This window comes from Carassius auratus, chromosome 8 (assembly GCF_003368295.1).
Source record: "Carassius auratus strain Wakin chromosome 8, ASM336829v1, whole genome shotgun sequence".
Classification (NCBI taxonomy): domain Eukaryota; kingdom Metazoa; phylum Chordata; class Actinopteri; order Cypriniformes; family Cyprinidae; genus Carassius; species Carassius auratus.
The window spans coordinates 16,745,410-16,772,584 of NC_039250.1; the positions used below are offsets into that span (position 1 = coordinate 16,745,410).

General features: G+C 36.8%; 1 protein-coding gene across 4 annotated transcripts; it reads left to right on the plus strand.

Moving 5' to 3' along the window:
• The first annotated feature begins 24 nt into the window (after positions 1 to 24).
• Positions 25 to 25,269, plus strand: kansl3 (KAT8 regulatory NSL complex subunit 3). Of its 4 annotated transcripts, none has more exons than XM_026269929.1 (22): positions 25 to 208; positions 1,407 to 1,692; positions 2,298 to 2,468; positions 2,584 to 2,674; positions 3,073 to 3,258; positions 3,367 to 3,498; positions 3,877 to 3,993; positions 4,191 to 4,289; positions 6,114 to 6,185; positions 6,275 to 6,349; positions 6,472 to 6,629; positions 10,563 to 10,626; positions 10,824 to 10,985; positions 11,721 to 11,877; positions 12,370 to 12,447; positions 14,419 to 14,598; positions 19,015 to 19,102; positions 20,131 to 20,255; positions 20,695 to 20,783; positions 20,891 to 21,101; positions 23,293 to 23,404; positions 24,698 to 25,269. In XM_026269929.1, exons 2-22 carry the CDS (start codon positions 1,478 to 1,480, stop codon positions 24,711 to 24,713), a joined length of 2,598 nt encoding a protein of 865 aa, XP_026125714.1. In that variant the 5' UTR covers positions 25 to 208; positions 1,407 to 1,477; the 3' UTR covers positions 24,714 to 25,269. The 4 variants fall into 4 exon arrangements, with proteins under 4 accessions (XP_026125714.1, XP_026125712.1, XP_026125715.1 ...); XM_026269927.1 differs by having other exon boundaries at positions 26 to 208; positions 10,824 to 11,012; XM_026269928.1 differs by lacking the exon at positions 25 to 208 and adding an exon at positions 215 to 345 and having other exon boundaries at positions 10,824 to 11,012.
• The last annotated feature ends 1,906 nt before the right edge of the window (positions 25,270 to 27,175 follow it).

The window sequence follows — 27,175 nt, forward strand, 5'->3', positions numbered from 1 at the left end:
ACTCCAGCCCGGGGTTTCCGTCGATCCGCTGTGGCGCGGTAAGAAAACAAAAGACAGTCGGCCATAGCTCAACCTGCATTACCGTGGATATTATTTTGTTGGAGTTTGTTTTCTCATCGCTTAAACTCGATTTCCTCAGTATTGTCTGCATTATTCAGAAGTCCGTTCTTTGGACCGAGATGACATGAAAGGAACCTGATACTGAGCAGTGAGTACTGTGAAAAGAGTTAGCCTCCGAGCTAGTAGCCTGCCAGACCATATTATAGCGCTGTAACTACTACACGTACACGTTTCCGGTTTCCTACGCATTGCTTCATAAATCGAGCAATACGGGCGATATTTCAGGTAATGTATTGTGATTTAAAAGCTCAAGTGTAGCAAACTGGCATGGATGTGACGGACTGTGTAACGCGGGCCATTAAACACGCCCAGATCACATCGCCACTCATGGCCCCCAGCTGAAAATATTACATTAAAACACAATTAACCGTCATTTAACTAAAAAAGCGCTATAACACCAACCACCTGCGAATGCTGGGATTTAGGAAACGACTTGAGTATTGTATGTTTCTGTTAAGAAGAAGCATTTACCATGGTAAATTGGTTTCTGCTTTTGTTGCTACAGTAAACGTGGTAAGTTTGCATTAGCCACCGCTGTCATTAACAAAATAAAATGCTAGAAAGATCTTAAAGATTTCAGCAATTTAGCACTTTACTCAAGTAGAAATAACTATTAGGACCTGTGGTATTTTAGCAGAAACGGCTATCGTGAAAATAGTGCTCTTAATAACTGTATTTAATGTGCACTTGTTGTGTTACGTTATTTTAAAATGTAAAAGTAGAAGAAGAAAAAAAGGAGTCTGAAATCATTACATTCAGTTTGCACGTAAATGTTTTCTTTTATTTCCATAAGTATATTATTTCCATTATACCTCATTTGTGTCCCTGGTCATTACCAGTCATTAGGGTCAAATTATTATTGTTAATATTATTATTTTAAATTAAAATTTAGGGCTATACACATTAATATGAAAGATGAATTAATAAGCTTTCCATTGATATATAGTTTGTTAGAAAGGACAATATTTGGCCAAGATAAAACCAAGTTATTTGAAAGTCTGGAAACTGAGTGCAAAAAAAATCTAATTATTGAGAAAATTGACTTAAAAGTTGTACAAATTAAGTTGTTAGAAATGTATATTACTCATCAAAAATCAAGTTTTGATATATTTACAGTAAAAAAATTACAAAATATCTACATGGATCTACTACATCTACTGGTTTTGTGGTCCAGGGTCTCATTTTATAAAATTGCAGTAAAGTGCATAATGATGACACTAACATCACACAAGTGCAAATGCTTTGTTTAACAGGATGCTTGATATTGACATATTGTTTCACTGCAGGGTTGATGTTTACGGTGCAAGCGTCCCATTTTTGTGGGAACCGCAGAGCCTCCGTGCAGGGCTAGAGGACCATGTTCCGTCCTGTAGGAGAGAGAGACTTCCAGACCTCGGCTCGAAGGATGGGGACGTCCCTGCTCTTCCAGCTGTCGGTTCATGAGCGAGAGTTGGACCTCGTGTTTCTTGACCACAGCTATGCCAAACCCTGGAACGCCCACCCGGACGCCAGCAGCGCACGGCCCACCCGCATGCTGTTCGTCACCCCGCGGCGGCAGCCAGAGCCCTCTGTGTGAGTGAAGAATAGAAGAAGGATATCTTTTACCTTGTTTGCACTTGTAATTGACATCTGTTTTAAATGATGCGATCACAAGTTATCAAACGAGGAAGCTGTCCACACCTGGTATCAACATCTTTAGCATCTCAAGTATTCTTGAGCACAAATGTGTACAGACATTTTGGCACCTGAATTGCCATTGGCTAGTACATTTTTAGTTTACTTGCCAGACTGATATACTGTACATGTTTGTAAAATGGCATAACTTTTTAAATATCTGAAAGTACACTCTTAACATTAGTCAGTCAAGCATTATAATATGATATTAGGATAATCATGTATTATTTAATGATAGAACTTAAGTAATTAGAATTAAAACGTAGTAACCATGTATGAATGCATAAATGTTTTAACTGAATTTAGTACTGGTGGGGTTGCTTTTTTGGTCATTCAATGTTTCTGTAAAAAAAAAAAAAAACACTACCAATAATTCTGATAAGATTTTTTGATCAACAGTGGTTGTGGTGAAAGCTTAGGGCCCTAGACATTTTAAAAGCTAGTTAATTCATCATAATTTCAAAATCATATTATATAATGGGTTGTGATGTTATCTGCTACAGTGATTCAGACATTTCCATCGACGTAGAGACGGTCACACCCACTCCAATGCCTCTCTATGACAATCAGAAAGCCCGCAGTGTGATGAAGGAGTGTGAGCGTCACGTTCTGTTTGCCCGAACCATCGCTGACGGACCGCCTCCTCCCGATGATTGGGAAGAGCACATCAACAAGTAAGAAAAGCTGCTGACAAGATATACGAGAATGAGGGAGTTCATATAACAGTATAGTTTTCCTCTTATGTCAGAGATGTCTGTTTGTGATCAAATTTTCTTCAATCTGTTTTAGGACTGGCTGGTCACTGGCTCAAAACAAGCTCTTCAATAAAGTATTGAAAGCACTGCAGGCAGAAAGACTCAGCAGACTGGCCAATGAGGGTGTGAGTTTTCAAAACTGGGTTTAACTTGCATGCTATATATATATTTTTTTCTTCTTTCAGTTAAATGTTGTTGTTTTTTTATCAAAGGCTGTTTGACTTGCTATAATAGTGGTGGTCTTAGACTGAGCAGGTGCATCTCAATAAATTAGAACGTCATGGAAAAGTTCATTTATTTCAGTAATTCAACTCAAATTGGGAACTGAAGACCTTCATCACAATATGTCAAAGTTGAAATAAATCAGGAAACACAGAATCCAGAAAAATAAAATACAAAACAAAGACCAGCTGCTGTCAGAGCAGACCTGTCCTAAAACCAAATGAGAAACATGATGATGGATAGATGGTTGTTCTAATGCAAATGTTCTCTCACTCACTCTCTGTGTCTCTGCTCTTCACAGGCCTGTAATGAACCTGTCTTACGCAGGATAGCGGTGGATAAATGTGCTCGTAAGGTCCGCCATGCTCTGGCCAGCATCAACTGGGACATAAAGCTGACACATTGGCTTCACAGCACACTTGTGGAGTCTTTGAGTCTTGCTATGCTGGCAGCTTACCTTGATGTACTGCAGACACTCAAAAGCAAGGTGGGATGCCTTATTATTATTATTATATTACCACTGTTTGTGTAGAATCCATAGTTACAGAAGATGGTTTTTATTCAGATTGTGACATCTCCACATTTACCCTTTTAGGTACCATCCCTGATCGACAGGATGTTGCTGTCATCCTCTGTAAAAACAGGAGCGGCAGGGGCTGAGGCTCTTTCGCTGCTCCTTAAGCGGCCATGGGACCCTGCTGTGGGTGTGCTTTCACACAACAAACCAGTATGTACTGCACTTTTTGTTGCTGTAGTTCCTCTTATCCCTATACAGTATCATATTTGATTTTTATGGAATCTAAATTATCAACACAATCAAATTTTTCCCAATAAAACTGTTGAATGCAATCTACAATATGCCTTCTGTCATCAGATTAGTATTACTTTTTCTGCAAATAAAAGGTATCTAGTAAGAGGTGTAGTTTCTTTAAGTAGAACTGTAAAAATGTCCCCTTTCAGGTTGTAGTGCAGTGGATTATTTGTTTGCATATGAATTTGTATCAGAATATGCACCAAATTGTTTATTTGTGGTAGGATATCTGTAATATAAAAGACTTTAACTGGAAATGTCTGTTTTCTGAATATTTATGTTTATTTTTTCCAGAGTAAACTTCCTGGTTCCCCCCTGATCCTGATCGCTCCATCAGGACCAACAAACCCCGCCTTCTCTACCTCTCGACGAATGAGATTCTGGCAATCTCAGCTGTCCTGTCTAGGGAAGGTATGCAAAATAACAGGCAAATATAGCTGTCACATACAATTTGATTTTGTGTACATCATAATTTCTGATTTAGGCTTGACTTCATTTAGATTAGCTTAATTTGTAAATTAAAATACTTTATAAATGTTCTCATTGATAGTCATTTTAGGTTCTGATTCAAATAAAACTGATTCAGTGTTTTGTTTTTGGTGATTCAGGTCATTCCCATTAACGTTCATGTGGGCAGTGGAGCCAACATCGGAATCGCGCAGTGTTTAGAGCACATGATTGGCACAGTCAGAGGAAAAGTTATTGAGGTATAAAACAACACACAAGTCATTTATTTTAAGCATTAAGCCTCATGTACACTGGAACAATTATCACACACTCTTATCGTGAGCATTTTTCGAGACATGTTTCTATGCGTATTTGTACTAATATACAAACAATTTTCGCTGGCGATGTGCCAAGTGAACATGAAAATTCACTCCCTGACATTAGATGCTGCTTAATTAAAAACAGAAATACCCCGGTACACATCGAATCCTATTTGATCTGAAGTGCCAATCTCATTGGTCGGCCAGTTTTTAATCTAGTGAGCCCAAGGCGTAAAAAAAAAAAAAAAAAAACGCTTTCACACCTGCCGTCTTGCGTGTCAGTGTGAACAGTCACATTGGCACCTTTTGTTTAGTCACGAGGTGTTAAACATCGGTGATAATCGTTCCAGTGTGCACAAGCCTTTAGTCGACTAATCGCATAATTATTAACAAACCATTTAAATCATTATACCGTATTTTTCAGAGTATAAATCGCATCAGTCCAAAAATACGTCATGACGAGGAAAAAAAACATATATAAGTCGCACTGGACTATAAGTCGCATTCATTTAGACCCAAGAACCAAGAGAAAACATTACCGTCTACAGCCGTGAGAGGGCGCTCTGTCTATGTACAGCGCCCTCTGGCGGCTGGAGACGGTAATGTTTTCTCTTGGTTCATGTCAAATTCATTTTGATAAATAAGTCGCACCTGACTATAAGTCGCAGGACCAGCCAAACTATGAAAAAAAGTGCGACTTATTGTCCGGAAAATATAGTAATGTGCCTCTAATTGCCTACACAGCCTACAAGCTCTCAAGCACATGCATAAAGCTTGCCACAGCACAGCGGCAGAAGTAATGATTATGAATGTTTCAAGGAAAAACATTAAGGAAACTGCATTAACATTTTTATATTTTATTGATAAACAAGTACTTTATTTGTTTTCAGCATAAGAGATGAAGTCGGCGACAAGACTCATAATCTCCTCAGTAGTGATGCATCTATATGCATGTTTCATATTGATTACATAATCTGAGGATATTTGTTTTCTATTTGAATTTGTTTTCATTTGAAAGTAGACATTACACTCTATATATGTTTTTCATGTCTGTAAGGCAAGTATACACTGAGTTTCAGAGATTCGTGCTCAAGTTCACAAAGACAGGGACGGCAGAATGCGCGTCCTGTTTGCTTTCATTATTTTACAAAAGCACAATGTTTTGTTGTTATTGTGAGTGCACTTACTATTCAGCTTCCACTCTCCGCACAGACACTGAAGTGCACATTTCTCTAGGTTATCATTAGATTGAGCGACCATGTAAAGTTGCTAATACTTCCATATTTCAGATCATAAGCCATATTTAAAGTCGATGAATGATAGTCAAGAGTTTGGATGTCCTGCCCAATGTACTGTATTACCATTGACCAGCCTTTAACGATCTGTCTGTCACAAACTGCATGACTTCGCCAGTGTTTTTTTTTTTTTTTTTTTTTTTTTTCTGTGACTAATCAAATTTTTGGTTGACCGAGCCTTTTCTGGACGACTTTTGGGGAGCAGCCCTAATATATATGTTGTTTTAATTCTTGTATATCATTTATAAACTAATTAAGTATATTTTATCAAAATGTCCTGCATTTAATTTCCCCAAAAATATATTATGTAGTTTATATATATATTCTTAAAACTCTGCACACATTTATTATTTGTCATTGTGTTTTCAATTATTATATTCTTGCCATAAAATTAATCTTGGGTGATGACATAATGAATAATAAACAAATCATGTGGTGTATTTAAAGATTTGTTAACTTTTTGCTCTAGGTTCACAGTCACTTTCCTCACAAGCCGATTATCTTGGTGGGCTGGAATGTGGGCTCATTGATCTCTTGTCATGTAAGTCTCTCTTAACATTAGTTTTCTGATTTGTCATCTATGTTCTGCTGTAAACTGCGAAATTTATAGATGTCTGTGTTTGCATCCAGGTGTCCCTTATGGAGTATGTGACTGCTATTGTGTGTTTGGGTTTCCCTCTCCAAACCGTCAGTGGGCCCCGAGGGGTAAGAGGAAACGGTTCATAGTTTCTCACTGCTTCTTGCCATGATGAGCAGCATGAAAACATTTAGCAGATACATTTAACATTGCTGGCTGAGGTATAGAATTGAAGTATTGTGTTTGTCAGGATGTTGATGATCCTCTGTTGGACATGAAGACTCCAGTGCTGTTTGTGGTCGGTCAGAACGCTCTTCAGTGCAGTCCTGAGAACATGGAGGAGTTCAGGGAGAAGATTCAGGCTGATAACAGCATGGTAGTTGTTGGAGGGTCAGATGACAACTTGAGGTTTGTGTCTTCAGACATTCACACATGTTTTTATACATGTCTGTTTAGACTGGTTGAAAGTAGGGCTGTGCGATAATTCGATAACGATAATTATCTCGAAATAATTTTCCTCTATAAATCGATATGTGGAGTTTGATAAACGTTCAATATATTGTGCAAAGGTGCTACTAAACAGCACGTCTATGTGGTCTACAAACAACATAACTATTGACTTTATTCTTCTCTATAATAAAGCCATTTTGGGAAATGAGCATGATCAAACATATTGTGGAGTGGAAACTGGGTCAGGGCAGACTACAGATTCTTACAGTCTCCCTCTGATGCTCTTGGCCCAAAAGAAGCATCACACTCACTCCCGTTTCACAGATTACACATCTCTTCCTGGGTAGGTGCCCATGGGCAGTGAAGCCATGCCTTAGGTTGTCCCCCTCTGGCCAAAGAAGAATCTTACCCGTCATTGGGCCATCACCTCATGCACACTGGTTATCGCTCCATCCAGTTAGGCAAAGTTATCATAGGGACTTGCCTCACATTTGGCAAAATGACATACAAACATGTTTTTGGGCGGTTAAGGAGTGGAGCACTTTTAGAGACATAACAAGCAACATTTTCTAAATGTACTGAACATGAGGACAGTACAAGCCTAGTGTCTGTCTGTGTTTGTGTCTGTGAGTTTTTGTGTTTTCATTTTGTCACTTGCATTGTGTTTATTTTCTCAGTGTGGTCGTCCTTTTTCCACGTGTACATTCAGTAGACAATGTTCTGCATTGGAGTACGCATATTTCTGTCTCTTTCTGGTGTCATGTGCAGAGAGTCTGTGTTTTCTCATTTCTTGTTTTCCATCTTGGTGATAAGACAGCTTTCCACAGTCTCTGAAAATGGTTTCATCTCTTTGTTTCTCTTTTCCTTTGGCCATTCACTTCAGTTTGGAAAAGTCCTTCTAGCTGTTGTTGCAGTTTGTGAAGTTCCATCAGGTCCGTTCATGCCATTGGGTCTCAGGGATTCTAGATCATTTAGGCTTGGAGTTCTGGATCTTGTAGGTCTGGAAATCTCTCGATTTCTAGTTCTGATGATCACTCTGTTCTTTAAGACGTCCTTTCTCTTCTGTAAGTCCCGTGGCTCCACTGGTTTTCCTATCCGTGTTCTTCAGATGACTAGATCATCTTTCTCCAGGAGGGTACACATTTTAAATCTTGATGCTTATACCTGAAATGAGACCAAAAAGATGATGTTGCCCCCCTTCCCCCACAAGAATCTTTAATGAGGTCTTTCATTGTCTTGACAGAGTCTAGCAATGTGACCATTTTTCCACATGTATAACAGAGAGTAACACCTTCTGAATTAAATCTTTCTAATCTCTTTGTTCTCTGATGCAAACCATTAGATAATCTAGAACATTCTCTCCTGCCAAATGCAGTGACTGGATATCTAGATTATACAGCTTTCATTTGACTTCTTTCATTGAAATGCTGTCTCGTTTTGGAAATGATTTGTTCGTATTGTGTATTTACATCTACATGCATAACAATGGATTCTCGCATGTGTGAACAACTCTTGTGCAATTAATGCAGACTTAAATGTGAGATTTTGTTTAGTTGCATTTGGCAAACCACTGTAACAGTTGAACATTTCCCACAACCTGGATGCAAATGCTAGAGGATGCTCTCCAATTTGCATTGTCACCACAGTTATCTTTTTCAAGTTAACCAAATTAGTCCCAGCAAGTTTAAGTAGAGAATCTCTCCTTGCACCTTTGTCTGCTATTTTGTCACGAACCTCTGCTGAGAGAGCACTAGTTAATGAGCGAGGAATGCAGATCATAAGAAGTCTACAAGCATCTTCATCTGACACACTATAAACATCCACCACCTTATCCAGTTTTGACAAAAACTCTACAGGATCCATGTTATCAGAGTGAAAAGTACCCACTGCTGTAACAAGTCTTTGGAAGTCCATAAAAGACCGTTGTCTAACAGCTTGGCCATTGTCATTTCTTTGATCAAGAACTCTCTCATTTCCAGTCTGTCTGGTTCACACTGGAGCTATTGGGATCCTCACAGAATCATCTAAAGACTGATGTCATTGACTAAAGGCTTCCTCGCATTTATTCTCATCTTATTCAGATTTGGAATGGGCATGTACTAACTGTCTAGCTGTCCCTTCATGCAAACATCTAAATGTTTCGGACTTTGAAATTCCTTTTCTCAATTTCACTGTCTGTTCCTTCAAAATGATCTCTTCAGCCTCACAGTTTCTCAATGATGTGACATAGCCTCTGACTTAAGAATTAAGCAACTTGTTTTCGGTTTTCATTTTTTCAAATCTTTTCTTAGTAACCCAGTATTTTGGGATAATTTTTGAATTGAGATATAGCCCACTCGTAGGGGTCATCTGCCTTCTCTATCCCATCAAACATTCCTACAGAGCTGTGCTTAGCTATGTATTTAACCATCAGCTCTTACATTTTCACAATCTTGTTTAATTGTGTTCAGCAAATCAATAGGCTTCTTTTCCTTCACTGACTGATCTTTATCTAGTTGTTTTTTTTTAATATACATATACCTGTTAGTCTAATTATTCACAATCCCTGTGCTTTGGAGGCAAATTAATAAAACAGCCATGCTACATCAGGCTTCTAAACCAGATTTTTCACTTCTCCATGCTCCTTCGGGCCTTAAGGCCTAAGTCTGAAATACGCATGCAAAATTTTTGCACGTCAAAAAATTTATTCAACCTCATGTTATGTCTATCATGCTTGCACACTGCCTCCGAAACTTTTGTCCATCAAAAAAATATTCAGAACAGGTTCGATTTTTCTGCGTTTTTCACATACGTAAAAACCATAGAATGTAAAAAAAAAATGCATTTTGGTGGTGGTGAATGGTGAGTCGGACTCAGTGTGCAAGGTCTCTGTGCGTGACCATTTTTTGGATCACAAATACGAAAAAAATGCATACAAAAATTTCAGACTCAGTGTGCAATGACCTTTACACCTCTCAACACTAAACTGTTAAAAATGTAACCCTATCACAGTACATGGACAAAACAACAGTACTTTGGGTTTTATGTTATATTTTTAAAACCGTTTACTTTGCCACAGTATGTTGGGCAAAACAACTAACTCGTTTCCATTTGCGTTGGAATTTTACAACTCCGTTTCAGTTACTTTAGAAACAACAATCCCAATACAACTCTGCTACCACACTGCGTCGGGCTGATTCAGTTCCATTAGAATCAAACAGAATTTGTACAGAATAGGCTTAAGAACTCCTCCTGCCAATACTGAATTTACTAGATTCTCTTCTATCCTTACAATTTCTTTTTTAGATTTATTTTATTTTGTAAACCGAGGGAATTCCCTGTCAACACCAGCAAAAAGAAAGAAACCGCTTTCATACCTTTTTCTGCTTTTTGGAAATCCCTCGGTGGGTGGCTATTGTTTATTGGCTATTGGTGTCCCTCTATTGTTTTTTTTCATACAAATACCTAAAAACCATAGTTATAGTTTTACCATGTTATTAAGGTATGCTGTATGTGTGGTTTAACTGTTTGTCATGATTTTAAATGATGCTACTATAGCATCCTATCTCAAGCTGCTACTACTATCAAATGTGCATTCCTAACAGACAAAAAAAGTAATATTATTATAAATATTATCAGGCAGCACAAACCGGTTTCTTGATTTGAAATGATATTAAATACACAAACTAAAAAATACGTTTTTCTATTAAGATATTCATTTCCTTAAGGAAAATCAATGGTTTTCTTTCTACAACTTCCACTTTTCCACAAAAATCTGGCTTTAAACTTGAAAGAAATAAAGATTGACATTTATCGTGATTATCAATATCGACTGATATGAAAAAAAAATAGTGATATTTTTTTTGGCCATATCCCCCAGCCCTGGTTGAAAGCATTCTGCTTTCTTTACAGGATTAACTCCACTAAGATGAAGACCGAAGGCCTGACACAGACCATGGTGGATCGCTGCATTCAGGTCAGTGCTTCTCACTTCTCTTCGCCACATTTCTAGTATTCAAATCAGTTAAGCATGATTTCACGGGTCATCCAGAGGAAAAACATAGGCAAATTTTAGGGAAAGCTGATTTGAAACGTTTGCACTGATACGTGATCTGTCTTTTGTGTTCTATATATTCTTAATTCTAAAGTCTTTTTCTTTTCCTTTGTTTTCAGGATGAGATAGTTGATTTTCTGACAGGAGTTTTGACCCGTACTGAGAGCCATGGCCACGGCTCTGGTGAAACTCGAGATTTGGATGCTGAGAAGAAGAAGAAACCTCGCCGTGAGCTGCCTTTTGACCTTGAGAGGTCACGACCTTCTTCACCTGCTGTGAGGGTACCTATCTCTCCATCTGGGTCAGAGGTGAATGTTGGATACATCAGGAGATATGTGTAAACTTTGTCAGCTTTATCTTCAACTTCATAAATAACTTCTATTCTGTTATGTTTTATTTTCCCTGGCTTTATTTTTTATAAATTTTTCTGGATTCCGTTTTAATGGTAAAATTAAGTAATAATAAAAAAAAATTTAATTGATAAAATAACAATTTATTACAAGTTTAATAAATAATACACTTGTGGAGTTTTTTTTTCTAATTCCATTTTTAATTAAATTGTAATAATCTAAAAGATTGTTTAATTGAGTTTATAAAGGCTTTTTAGAATTTTTATCTGGATTTATGATTTTAAATAAACGTGTATTTTATTTCATATTTTTGGCAAAAAGTGTTTCTGAACAGAGATTTGCACTTTAAATGTAAAACATTGAAAAAAAAAATTCTTTAATAATAATACAAATTATTATTATTATTAGATTACAATTCTTTTTAAAGAAGTGTACAGCTCTGCTTTTGATTTATTCATCCAAAATTTGCCAATCTCTTTGGTATAAGGCGAGAATTCAGTGTTTCTCTCTGCCTTTTCCACTTCACCGAATTCATAGGGCCCTACAAAAACTAGTAACCACATGTGAACATGCCTAAAACCAATCAGAACTTAGTTTTAGTTCATATAAAGAGGCCATGGATCATGTGAAGTAATTCAGACCTCTGCAATCATGTTTTCCCTGCAGGATATGTCCAGTGTCTGCAGCAGTCCTACAGCCAGCCCCAAACCCAAGATGGTGGGACTTTCTCCAGCTCAGAAATCCAGTCTCATTACTGCCACACAGCTGCTGAAGACCCACATGCAGCGCTCAGGAACTGTGCTCACACACAAGCAAGCACAAGGTGTGTAAATGCACAGATTCAGCCCCAGAACCCCACACACAGGATGCATTTTTGAATGTGCTGTTATTTTTGGTTATTTTTGCCTAGTGGGATAAATGATCCATGAAATATAAAACTGGCAACCATTTTTTACATTACTCATAAAAAAATCCAGTAGTAATGTCTCTTGTCCCCTTCCTTTAACTCTATTTTTGTATTTGAACGCGAGTTTGTCCTGTGTGTATCTGCATAACCGAGTCATGGTTACACCTGATGGGCCTCTTTTAACCCCTAGCTGTTCTGCTGATGCCTGTGCATGTTAAATGATGAGGGCTACGCCGTTTACAGTTGAAGAGCTAACGTTAACCCTCTGGGATTTACAGGCACGTCCTCCCTGTATTGAGGAGAATCTCAGATCCCATCAAGCTGTAATGTTGTGTGTGATTCCTGTCTTTTCTATCCCCTCTACTTTCGTTCTTCACTCTCTCCATCTTTGTCTTCCGTTGGCTACAGCTCAGTTCGCTGCTTTTATGAAACATAATATGCTGGTGAGGAAAAGCATTCCTCCTGGCAGCCCATCATGTCTCTTTGGTGAGTATCTATCAATCTCTTTTTTTCCTTCTGTCGTCCATCAGTCTGCCCCTTTCATCTTGCCTTCTCTGCTAAAAATAGTTTGTCTTGTCTTTTTACGGTTTCACCAGCTTATGTTTGCTAAAGGCACTAACAGTAGCGAATGCTTAAAGTAATGACTGCTTGCAAACCTTACATTCTTGGCAAAATGCATCTTAAATCAAATCAATGAAAAAAATAAAACGAGTCATTTTTTTTCTTCCTAACAGAACGTGTGCATTGTTAGGCTTTTGACCCTTCAAAACATTTAAAGTAGTATTTGACTGATAAATCACATAGGCCTGTTTATTTATTTGATTAAGCAGTGTCTATTTAAACTAAGTGCAAATAGCCTGCATTGTTGGCAGAAGCTAAGCGTATCGCAGTCTTTTTGTCAAGATCGGCCTGAGTTCGAATCCACCTTTGCAAAACTTTTTTCCCGAGACCTTTTCAAATCTCGTTTTACTTCGGAAAGGCATTTATGTTCAATAAAAATGACGGAAATTATCGAAAAGTTGAAAATAAAGTATCGGGTCGAGTTAGGGTAGGTGTAGGGAGGGCTTTATCGGTCAGTAAGGTGGCATCCATTTAATAATTTGAATTTAAAATTATAATTTATACTCAAAACATTATTGCATACTGTTTTATAATGTACTACAAAACTGAGGTGCAGATCATTGCCGCTATTTGCAATAATTGGTATAAACAGCAGAAAATCCTGTTATTTTAACATAATGTAAATATAATCTAAAGCTATTTGCACTTGAGTTAAAAACACATCACAAAATGCTATACTCACTTAGTGCAAATAGCCACTGCATTCTTAAACTATTGCCATTGACCAAAATGTTTCTCTGTTTGGCTGATAAGGGTCTAAAACAGGACTTTTATTTTGACAGTTGAAAACCCAGCTCTCATTCTCTCTTCATTAATGTCTTTGTTTTAAAGATATGTCTAATAATTGAAAGGTATCCCCTATAGTAAAATATTTTCATATGTTGTCGGCATTCTCAAGTCTTTTTGAATATCTAATGAACAATAGCAAGCTTCTGCAAAGCCAGCTGTTAGATCTTCTTGTGTGCATTGTAACCTGCATTTAATATGTGTTGTGGTTCATCCATGCAAAGGATCCTGTGTTAATTAGATGCAGACAGGAGAGTTCAAATGTCACTGAACATGCACACGCAAGCAACATTAAATCCTTGGTCTCAATATATGCTGCGCTCATGTAGTTTGCCACTGCCATATTCACTGTGTGCTGTATGTAAAATGTCACCTGGCTAGTGCACACCGATCAGGCAGATTACCGAGTACATTACTGGTTAGTGCTTACTTTGTTTTTATTCAGGTTTTTAATAACTTCTGTACTTGTTAAATATACTTATAAAATTCTATATAAAGTTAGTTTTTTTTTTTCAGATGAATCTGTACATTATTTGTAACTGTATCAGTAATTTTTTTGAAAAAAAAAATTATATATATATTTAATTATTCACGCTATAATTAAACTATCTTGAAATTAAATCTTGAGATATTGGCTTTATATCGCCAACAGAAAGTTTATATAGGCTCAACACTTATGTATCAGCTATTGTTTATTTATTATTTAGTGGTACAATAACTATGATGCACCAAAATGAAATTCCTTGGTCAAAATGTAAAATGTTAGATACTAGACATTTAACATGGATCATTTCGTGCACACATTTCTCTAAATCCTTTTATCAGATTTGAAGTTTTTACTACTTTGCAAGATGCTCGTCAAAACTACAAAATATGTGCAGTACAGTATACACTGATGTTGAAATGACTTTGGGTCTGAATGCATTGGAAGCATCTTAATCTGTACCCACAGACCACTGCGGTATTTTATATTCCCTGTATTGGCACCTTCTGAACCCTCAGTGAGCTTGAGACTGTTGATGCTTACCCCTTCATAATTTTTTGTTTCAGTGCCGGTGCCCAGTGAGCAGGTGGAGGGTTTGGACCGAGACGACCTGAGGCTCAACCTCAAGAGAAGACAGACTCCTAGTCCCACTCCCACCAAAGCCTCCAAAAGAGCCAAGATCAAAGTCACCATCGTCTCCCACGGAGACGCGGCGGGAAACACGGCTGGATCCACTTCTCAGGAAGGTAATGAAACCATTCAGCCCACTGAGCGCTGGTTACACTGTATGAGGTGTATTGATTGGGCGGAATCAGAAAATATTCATTTTATGCAGTTTTCAGTCAGATTGATGACTTTATAGTTCACAGAAAAATGAAAATAGTAATTTACTTTTCCACATTTATTTTATTCAAAATATCTTGTGTTCAACAGAAGAAAGAAATTCATACAGGTTTGGTGCAACGTTGACGATTTTCGTTTTTGGGTGATCTTGGGTTTCAGGTCTGTTGTTAAGCCATTGTTTTAATCATTTTTGCTTGTGTAAACTAGGCTTAGACATCAGATCCACACAACAAACACGTTATCTCCTTTATGAGACAATGTCTCACCACTGTTTACTACTACTAGTTTCCTGTACTAATACATTATTTACAATATACTAGTGTTGTCACGGTACCATTTCAATTTCAGTATTCGGTACCGATACCAGTACCAATTTCGGTACCAAAGCAAAACACAAAAATATTCTAATTAAAAAAAGAAATAACACTTTATCACTAAAAATAAAACCAATGCCATTCTTTATACTTATTTACAATTTTTTAAAGTTTTTTTTTTCATTTTTATTTTTTTGATAAATTTGTCTTAATGAAATGTAAACCTTTTTTTTTTTTGGATAAATAAAGGGGATTTTCTATTAAAATTAGAGCCCGACCGATATGGATTTTTGGGGGCCGATGCCGATATTAACTCGAAAATAGCCGATTTATAAGCCGATATTTTGATTTTGAAAATAAACTGGATATTAGACCCATTTCCTATAGACTGCGCTTACACAACATTCAATAGCAAAATATCTGCCTGTTCTATGTATGTGGACTGTATAAACCATTTTCCAGAACGGATTTTTTTTATTTTATTTTTTTTTTTATTTTTTTTAAAGCCTTAGATTACGGTCTCAATGCACAACAATTGCACATCAAAAGTATATATTTTTTAATGATCAAAAAACAGTCTGATTTTTAACATTTAACACTTTTACTTTCTTCCAGTTGAAGCTGGTTTTAACAGTCTGTGTGTGTACTGTAAATAAATTATAATACTAAAGTTAAAGTATTTGCAGAAGTAGTCCGACACTTTGCTGCTACAGCATTCACCCTTTTCAGCCATCTGTAGGGCAGAAAGAGAGACAGAGAAAGAATAAGCATGTGTATTAATAATATCACCATGTATCATTACTCGTGTCATCAATAGAATTATAATAATAATAAACAGGGATCTCCTACATAGGCAAAAATGAGAAATATATATATATATATATATATATTATTTGTCAAGCAATAGGTATGACCTATTACCTACTTATATTTAACCATATTATTACAACATTTTCCAGTTATGTCTGTAAAGCTGCTTTGAAACAATCTGTAAAAAAGAAAAAAATCGTGTTCAGCTCACATTTATTTACATGTCCCCTTTGGTTTAATCATTTCTGACGCACCTACTGCAGTTACTGGAACTACACTATATTTCTCCTCCTCTTCTCTTTGTGCAGGGAAGCGGCGCGCCCGTTTTTTCCAGGCGCGTCAGCACAGCATCGAGTTAAAAACTAATTAACTTTTCAGAATGCCGCAAGCGCCCCGCGGGTCATGTGACAAGAACTAACCAATCAGCTTCATCCTTTCCCGTAACAACGTTGAAAACTGAGCCGAGATGAAGGAACAGCTGTTCATAGCTGTATATGGATTGCCATTTTGAAATACATTTAGTAACAGAGCTACTGCGAGCGATTTTTAGTGCTGCAAATCCATTTATCCTTTGCTGAAATTTCCGCGTCTTCATGGAGAGAGCAGGTCATGGTTGCTTAGCAAAGGCAGGCGCCTCAGGAGCGCTTCTACCCGAGAAAGAAGGAAAAAGCGGCGCGCCTAGTGTTTTCCACACGTTTTTAGGTGCGATATGTGAACGGCCCCTTACGCGGTCATTATGTGGGAAACACTGCAGATATATTTAGAATAAGATAAACGCTAACGTTATAGTTTGACCTCTTATTAACGTTCACACTCTTCCACTGATAAACATGGTATTAGCTTTGTGGCTAATCTAATATAGCAATGCATTAGCGGCTGTAAGTGATGTTACAGAATATTTAGAAGTGATAATGATAGGACCGTTAGCTAGAACTACCACACCATTTTTATATACAGTGTATGAACTAAATCATTTCACATGACGAACGACAGACTCACCGTCAAAACAGTACAGTACATCTCCGTGGCTTGGCTGATCGCTTTCTTCTATAGTGGAGTTGCAGACTCTCTGCAACTGTGGAGCTCCTTCTGGTGGGCAAACTATGCAACACTCATAACATGAGTGAAGCATGAGACTCTGTTTCTCATGCTTCATCGGCCGTTATAAACGCAGATGCCGATTTAAATGCAATAAGCTCATATCAGTCGATATATCGGTCGGGCTCTAATTAAAATGTAAACATGGAAGAAATATTGTTTAAAAAATAAAACGGTAGCAGCAGTTTCACATACAATCTACTAAATAATAGTAATATTTCTAGCACAATGCCTTCATGTAAAACTTTTATTTTGACGGGCTACTTTTATTTTGACACTGGTGTTACATGCAGGATTCAGATTTCAACCAACATTTGCGGCTTAACACTTACAGCTACTGGTCCATACAGAGATTTGATTTAATTTATGCTAACTTTGACAAATTCCATGACTGTCCATATTAAGATCCCAGTTTCATTTTCATGAGATTCCGTCCACGTTTTCTGCTTCGTGGAAATCATAGCGCTGTACTTAAAGAAACCTGGTACCGTCACATTTTCATTTTTTTAGTACCGACTTGGTACCAAAGTACCGGGTCTTTTGACAACACTACAATATACTATATAGGGTCTTGGACCATTCACATTTTAACTGAAATTCGGTGTTGGTTCTCAACGGTCCCTTGTTTTGGTACTTTACACTCTGTGTAATAACAAAACATTTAATTTCCAAACCTCACAATTTAATTAAGTTACTTTATTTAGAAATTTTACACACTAGACAAAACAACTCTATAATGTCACAAATAATATTCTCATGGTTTACTGGGTCTCATATGATTCTTTGATTATTTTGTATTGTGCTTTTTGGTGAAGTCAAGTGTACTAAAAAACAAATACATTTCACAGTCTTCCAAATCGACTTCCTAATCAGTTTGTACATAAATAAATAAAGTCATTCATCTACTAATTCATCACATGAGTTTTGAGACTTGTACTACTACTGTAGTTCTCACATGATACCCGATGGTTTTAGAGGACAGTTCAGTCGTGGTATTGAAAGAAGAGAGCACTGGTTATCCACTATGGGATAAATCAATGCATGCTGATGAACTTTTATCATAGTTTATAGTTAACATTCAACACATTCATTTTCATCAATAGCATTATTTGTGATTTGATTTTGTGAAGGGGAGTTCCCCTTTAGCTGTGTTAAAAGACTGGCTTCGGACATTTTCACTTCCGAATTAGCTTGTTGCGAAAAAAGATAAATGTCTGTTATGCTCTCATCTTCACACCTTTCACTTTTTAAGACCAAAACAAAATATGGATTCATTGTTATTCTAAATAAACAACAAAACAGTAGGATACAATGGCAAACATACAATGGCAAGCTTGCAAAATGTTTATTAACAAAAAAAGAATAAGATGTGGCATGGCATAATCCAAATGCTGTATTATGTACTGACTAATAAATTATAGAACAGAAAACACAGTGGCCACAGTATGGAGCCCTGAAATATCCTGTTTTCTTTTTTAATATATTTTGAAATGTATAATTTTCAGCATCATTACTTCCGTCTTCAGTGTCACATGATCCTTCAGAAATTATAATATGTTGATTTCCTTCTCAAAAAGCATTTGTTTGTCATGCATGTTGTTTTTTTGAAACCCTGAGGATTTTTTCAGGATTCTTTGAATAGAACCGCATTTATTTGAAATGGAAATCCTTTGTAACATTATAAATGCCTTTACTGTTATCTTTGGTACCAATCCTTGATAAAAGGAAAAAAGTATTACTGTATTTCTCTGACTATAAGTCGCACTGGACTATAAGTCGCATTTATTTAGAACCAAGAACCAAGAGAAAACATTACCGTCTCCAGCCGCGAGAGGGCGCTCTATGTTTTCAGTGTAGACTACAGGAGCAATGAGCAGCATAGAGCGCCCTCTGGCGGCTGGAGACGGTAATGTTTTCTCTTGGTTCATGTCAAATTAATTTTGATAAATAAGTCGCACCTGACTATAAGTCGCAGGACCAGCCAAACTATGAAAAAAAGTGTGACTTTTAGTTCGTAAAATACGGTACATAAAATAGATAAACTTGTGAGAACATAAAACTAAGGTGTTTACATTCGTATTGGTGTTCTGTGTGCAGTGGGTTTGTCAGGAAAGCCCCTCGGACTGACGGTGGGCCAGACGGTATCAGGGGCCAAAGAGCTGTCGGAGCTTCTCAGTGCACAAAGGTACATTTATCTCTTCACACCAGACTGTACAAGAGAAACAAAGGCACTCTTTACACCAGCACAAATGCACAAAAATCTAGTTGAAATTCATATGCCATTTGTCTGTTCAAGTAAATGCATACAAAAGTGAATGAAAATGCAGACTCCTTCTGACAATAATTGGCACTTACAGAAAAGCAGAAATACCCAGGTTACTCTGGATTTACATGCTTTTAACAGCTGTTCAGATTTGTGTATTTGTGTCGGTCTGAACAGTGCATGAACAGCAGTTCACTCAAATTAAAATGGTTCACACCAAATTTTCCCACGGAACATTCCTGATGGTGTGAACAGGATTTTGATCTGAAGGAAATGAGCAGTGCTGTTTGTGTTCTTGTGTAATGAAGATCTTGATACATCACCTGATTGTTGTATTATATTTTGATAGCGGTTTTTGTTGTGACATTTGTGTGATTTATGTGATGGCATGAAATATGTGACCCTGAATCACAAAACCAGTCATAACTAGCATGGGTATATTAGTAGCAATAGCTAATAATACATTATAGGGGTCAAAATTAATGATTTTTATTTTATGTCAAAAATCATTAGGTTGTAATAAGTACAGATCATGTTCCATGAAGATATTTAGTACATGTCCTACTGTAAATGTATCAGCTTAATTTTTGATTAGTAATATGCATTGCTGAGAACTTAATTTGGACAACTTTAACAAATATTTTCTTTTTCTTTTTTTTTTACCCTCAGATGCTGTATTTTCAAACAGTTTTGTCTCGGCCAGATATTGTCCTATTCTAACAAACCACACTAATTCATTCAACTTTAAGATGACGTATACATTTCAAATTCTTTTTACTATTTTTTTTTTTTTTATGACTGGTTTTATAGTCCAGGGTCAGATAATGTTCCAGCACTTACCTCCATTACCCTGCATCTGCTCTGTATTTTCTAAGTTTCCACTTATACATAAAACTCTTGTATAAACTTTTAGAAAGAAAAAAAATCATTCAATTGTCTTGTGTTCTTAGGTCAGGTTTGGCAGACGTGTCTGGAGCTTTGGGTTCAAGTGAAGGGCCGTTTCACAGCCTGCAGGGGAGCGTGATGTCCGGGTCTTCCTCTCCTGTCCAGGCTCAGGCCCCTGCCACTGCGCAAGGTGCCACCACCGTTACATTCTGCCATCAAGATCATATAGATCAATAGAATAAATACTATGATGAGTAAGCAAGTCGAATATGCCACGAGTTGACATCCTCAAAATTTGCATACAATTTTAATTGAAGTAAATGTGACTGCGCCTTAAAGGAATAGCTCATGCAAAAATCAGAATTAGCCGTTTCTTCATCAGAACAACTTTGGAGAAACTAAGCTTTTCATCACTTACTCACCAGTGGATCCTCTGCAGTCAATGGGTGCCGACAGAATGAGTCCAAACAGCTGATAAAAACACTGCACGAATCCCCACCACTCCATCCATCGATTAAAATCTGACGGCACCCATTCACTGCAGAGGATCTCTTGGAGAGCAAGTGATGGAATACTTCATTAACACAACCTCTCTGACTCTTTTTGTGTGTGTGTGTGTGTGTGTGTAGCTCCCTCTGCCAGTAGTCTGCTGCAGGGCCTCAGCCTCAGTCTGCAGGAGATCAACACTAAATCACCAGGCGTCCCCTCCACCACACAGGTGCCGGCCGTCACACAAGAACACTGCTTCAAAACGCATCTCTTGACTAATACCTCTATGCTTTCTTTATAACACACCTGATCGTGTCTGTGTGTGGTGGTGTTCAGGTGTGCGGAGGGAAGCCGCAGAGTCAGGGGCAGGTGTTGAGCTCGCTCAGCTCGGGCGGCAGCGGCACACTCGTGAGGACGGTGCCCATCGTGTCCACAGGATCCGGGATGACCAAAACCACAGCCATCCACCAGCTCCTCACCAACGGCGGCCTGGCCAAGCTAGCCCACAGCCTGCCAGGACTGGCCCACGTCTCCAGCCAGAGCACGGGTACGTCCTCGTCGCCACTGATGACACAGCGAACCAAACAGAGGCGTCCGCGATGAGTAGAGACACCAGAGTAGCTGCAAGGTCAAAGGTCGAGTCCATGAGAAGCATCTGAGCGGAGCATGTAAACGTACCATTAACGTTTGTGTAGATTTGTACTGTTTTTATTTTAAAGCATTTAAAGAGCTTTATTGGGTGATCTTCAGCTTACAAACTAATGTCATTTTATGCAAGTTGTTCATTTTAGGGGTCGGCCTTTAACTCAAAACGGCTTTAACGTCCAGAGGACCAGAATATTTATATGGCAGTGCTGTTAAAATGAGAGTCGTGATCAATTCCCACATCAGCGGCTTGGTTCGTGCTTCATGTGACCACTTCACTGTTGTTTTATGCTCCATTTTTCTGTTTGCTTCTGTTCTCAGTTTTGCTCTTTGTTTACCTGTTGTTGTTGTTTTTTGATGAGTATGTAAATCATAATGCTTGCTCTACTCACAAAGACATTCATTAAATCCCCAACAGCAAACCATTTTTTCAACCTCTTCTTTGTGTCATTATTATTCTGTTTTCTGTTTCCATCTCCCAACTGCATGCATAAGTGTTCTCTATTTTTTGCAGCAGTTTACAATGTAAAAACAGTCCAAATAAATAACAAACAAAAAAACGAATTATGGATTTTTAATACATAGTTGTTTGGTCGAATGCAATACAAAGTGTTGGACTGTGTACGGTATGCTAATATTTTGTATTTTTATGTAGACGGTGTATACTGTGCAGTATGCAGGATTGCTCTTATTGACAAGATTTAAGACAATTTGATTCACAATGCAAGGGTATTTAGATGTGTAGCATTATTCTAACATATAGCATGTTTAATATTGATTGAATCATGTGTGTAGTATGTAATAGTATGCAGTATAGTGTTACTGTTCATACGTTCATTATGCAACTCTATCTCTGGCTCCTTCAGCTACATCCCACAAACATACAGACATTGTTCACGAAATGGATTATACACAACATGAAAAGAATGGTATCCTTTTATCAAATACTGGAATGTGTTGGACTAAACGCTACAAAATAATTAAATCAGCAAGGATTCATTTTTATGTGGTAAGTCGTGCGCATAAACTATGAAATGCCTCCAAAAGAAGATCAACAAAAATGTTAGTTTCTGCTGTTATAGTGGCAATTCTTTATAGGCGGTGTATTAAAATTAAAATTGTAGCTCCTATGAGTTGCATTCACCTGCTTCATGTATAAAAACATGAATTTATTAATTACTTGTTCATGGTAAATGTGCTTTACATGATCACATTACAAGTTGCTGCTGCTGAGGTAAACACTCGCTCTTTCTCTGCTGTCTGCTATATCTGTTAAATGGTTGTTAATTGGGTACAGAACATGTTACGGGTAATATAATCAAAAAATCATGGCAACAAATAATGTAAGTCATTTTAATAAGTCACAGTCAAATTGATTCAATTTAACTCGTGTTTAACCGTTGTTTCTTGTATTTGTTGGCTTAGGCTACTTATTTAATGAAATTTAATGAATATACAAATTAATGAAACATTTTTCATTTTTGTTATTGTTCTTTAATTTATTTTTAATAGCACACTCCCATTTTTTCATGGGTTGTACCCCCTGGCGTGTTTCGTGTTCTTTTTTTAAAGATATTTCATAGTATGAGATCCCTAATGTGTGTGAGTTCTTGTTATGCCCCCACAGGTATAATAATACATCTTATTTTTATTTATTTATTTATGTGTAAACTGCTTATAAACCATGATGTTTATGGAAAATGTAACGAAATGCAGGAAGTGGTTGAGTTTAGGGGTAACTTAGCCTATACTAAAACGTTCAAAACTTATGTTGGTACGGTATAAAACTCATTACTGGGTTTCACGGACAGGGTTTAGACTAAAATAGGATTAGGCCATGGTTTAATTAGGATATTGAAGTCATTTTTATAAACGTCGATTTAAAAAAAAAATACATTACTGGTGTCTATCTTGAGACAAAACCAAGTCACTGATATATTTTAAACATCAGTGCAAGTTTCTTTCAGTTGAAACAGCTTTTAGTCTGGGACTATTTAAGCCTTGTCTGTGAAACCAGGGGATTGTGTCTATAGAAAGTCCCCATGAAACTGAACTGTGTGTGTGTAATGTTAATGTGTGTGTGCTGTGTGCAGGACTGAAAGCTCCCACCACTATCACGGTGACGTTGCGCGGGCAGCCCAGCAGATTTCCCGCTCTGAGCCACACGGGGGCGCCAGCGCCGCTCGCAGCGCACCAGAGCACCAGGTGTGTGTGACCCGCCGCGTCAAAACCACACACACACACGTTTCTTCTATTACTTTTATACTGGCAAAACGATGTTTTCTATCCTCTAACCATAAACCTACTCCTGACAGAAAACCTGTTTACATTGTTACACCTTCAGATAAACATCTTTTAGGCTACATCATCAACATAAACATCATTATCATAAACAACTACACACACAATCACACACACACTGAGTGACTGAGTTGCAGATCCAAAAAGAATAGCAGGTCGCTTCACGGTGGCATTAGGCCTCCCTCTGCTTTGCCTCACGCTTGACAAATTAGACGAGCTCATCAAAGTCATTTAGGATTTTAATAAACATTGATTAGTCCGTTTAGTGGAGTTTTCTCCTCTCTCTCTCTGTCTGTCAGATGATGTTATTGTTTACTCGCTCTGCAGTGTGTCGTCAGAGCGAAAGCTGTAGTAACCGTCTCATTGACCATGCAGAGAGATATGCTGTAATTATTTGCTTAATCACTCAGAAGAGCATAATTATATGCTTGTCATTTTTGTTTTGGATCAGCTTAGGTATTCGTAATGGTTTGGTTCGTTTAAGAATGCTAAAATATTACGGCTGGACTGACCGCAGTGTATAACTTTAGTTCATTAAAGTTTGTAGAGATGTATTTTAGTGGTTTTACATGAACAAGAGTCACTGCTGAATGGATTCAATTAATGAATGAATGTCATATTTCACCTAATGATAAAAATAAAAAATAATAGACAAAAATCTAAAATTATTATTAAATTCACATCACTATATTTCCCCGTTTGAGGGTTTATTTATAATTATCTTTAATTTCACAATTATTGTTGTGTGGGTCACCCGATGTTGTTATTATTATTATTATTATTATTATAATTCAAATAATATATTGTGTTATTTAAATTACGTTATAACAATTAATCTAAAATCTATTTTAAAATATATATATATATTACTGGCTTCAGAATTTTTGGTTCCAGTAATGTATTTTAATTAAATCAATACTTTAAATCTGACACATCAAAAATTACACATTTATACACAAATTGATATTTATTAATTTATATAAATATATTAACATTTATATTCAACACATGTAGGCTAAATGGCATCCTAAAATAAATGAATGCAAAATAAATAAATAAATAAAATGGAAGTTGGTCTGTGTTAAAAAAAATTGTGTTGTCATTATAAGAAATATGATCACTTTAGGAACATCACTCATCAGGAGCACTGTATTATATAGTTATGGTCATGTGATCAATCAATGTTTTATCTTGCAGTGACCAGAAACTCTGAAATGGACGATATAAAGCTGAAATCGGCATCATTCTCACTTCCAATGATCATCCAAAAGAAAAACCAAGAGGAATCAAAAGCAGAAAGCGGGCTTGAAGACTAAGAAGACGCAAGAGCGCCATCTATAGACACTTCTTGCACACATGTGACTGAAAACGTGACATTCATTTGTCCATTTTTTATTATTTCCCTTATTCTGTTACACTCTGGCTGTACAACATAATGAGACATTTTCTTATTGTATTTATTATTATTATTATTGTTGTTATTATTATTATTATTATTATTTTTATTTTTATTATATTTCCCCACATTTTATTATATATTTTCACAGCAATTCTTTATGTGAACAAACTGATTTATTGGATTTATTCTTTAAAAAACAATTCCCATTCTATTTCATGAAATGTTTTACCAATATAAAATCTTAGGTTTGTTTGATTTTTGCCAGCAGAGCCTGTGCTTTATTTCCTCACAGCCATAAAGAGCCTGAGAGAAATGGATAATTAAACTGTCAAAATACTGATAATAAATTCAAGGCGCTTGAAATACGACATGAGAGCTTTTTAATTGATTTATTATATATATATATATATATATATTTTTTTTTTTTTTTTTGAATATTTTGAATGTCATGCATCAATACATCAGTCTTTCCTCACGACATCAGGATGTAGCTGTCCTTCAAATAACCGTAATGATTCTGCCAGTGGGGATAATGATGCGTCTGCCTGATTAAGTCACAATTGTTTTGATTGCAGATTGTTTTTATTGCCCCTAATGAGAGGAAACCAGTGGAGGTTGACAAGCATGAAACAGAATGATAGACACTGATTAATGCAGCAGTTTGTGTCCTCCAAACATTATGTGAGATGAGATGATTGTGAAGCACTCAGACTGACAAGATGGCAGAGGGTGTCAAAACTGTTTGATGCCATGGACCAAGAAATATCATTATAGTCTGTGAACCACAGGACTCCTTTGTGGCCCAGTTGGGTGTTACTGGGATGTCCTGGGTGATCGTTCAGCCTTTCGTCCTTGCATTCATCTCGTTTCTTCAGTCTTCCTGTGGGAATGCTACTATTAAAACCACCTGTCCTGGTTTTCCATCATGTCCCTCTTAACTAAATTGAAAGGTTATGATATAATGGGGCCATTGTTTTATTTCCGGTCTCAATACAGCTTGCCTGGAGGGCATTCCTGGATGATCGGGACACACTAATGCAATGTTTCTCTTCTGAGAATAATAAATCCAGGTTGACATCCAGGATTATTTCCAGAGTTGTGTACATCAGAATTGATGATACTTTCGAAAGAATTCCCAGGCGTGTTTCCAGTGAAGGATTTGCATAATGAAATTTGTTTGTGCGACACAAAGATGGTTTTAATCTCAGAAACGCTGCAGTTCTGGTATAATCTGTTGGCAGGAGACTAACAGGGCTTCCTAGACGTGAGATTTCCAGCTGAAGGATAAAGATGAAACTTAAGTCAATAAAATCTTGAGGTGCAAATGCTTGACCCGTAGTGGATTTGCATGAGAAACATAAAAATCTTTCAGAACAGAAATACAAATAATTCCCTTGCTTTAACCTCTGATTCACGTCAAACAGGATTTACACACTTGACTACAATCACAAAAAAAAAAAACTGTTCATGTCAAATTGGGTTATTGTCCAAACACAGACTCAAAGGGGGAAGTTTAGGAAGTATGTTACAATCAGTGTGTCTTTCCACATCGTAAAAGTCACTGACACTTCTATGACGCATTGAAGTCGTGATGAAATATATTCAAGACTTCGTATTCACAATATGACCAATATTTTCCCAGAATTCAAGCCGTTGTTGTTTCAATATCAACAATCAGGACAGACAGTCAAACAGTTACGATTAACAGGTTTCCTTATTCTTTATTCTACTAACTGAAAATGTTCACCACTCTAATGGCTTTGAAATGTTTTTATAAAATATATGTTGATTAATCGCGATTAAACACATCCAAAATTAAAGTTTTTGTTTATATAATATATGTGTGTGTACTGTGTATATACATTATGGATATATAAATACAAACACATGCATGTATATAAGAAAAATGTTAAGTTTATATATTAAATATATCTATAGAAATTATATGAATTTAAATATATGGATATATATAAATATATGTTTTCAAAATATACGTTGTATATGTGTGTATTTAAAATATACAAAATAAGTATACACAATACACACATATATGAACAAAAGGTTTATTTTGGATGCGATTAATCACGATTAATCGTTTTACAGCATTTATATATATTTGCAATGACTCTCTCTGTTCATTTCATCATTACACCAGTAGGTGGCGACAGTGCTCGTCGTTCTGCAACCGATTCGTTCGAATCACTGATTCATTCAGCGTGTTGAATGTGGAGAAGGCTTCAGAACGCATTCTGGCTTCACTTGGAAGTTATTATCGT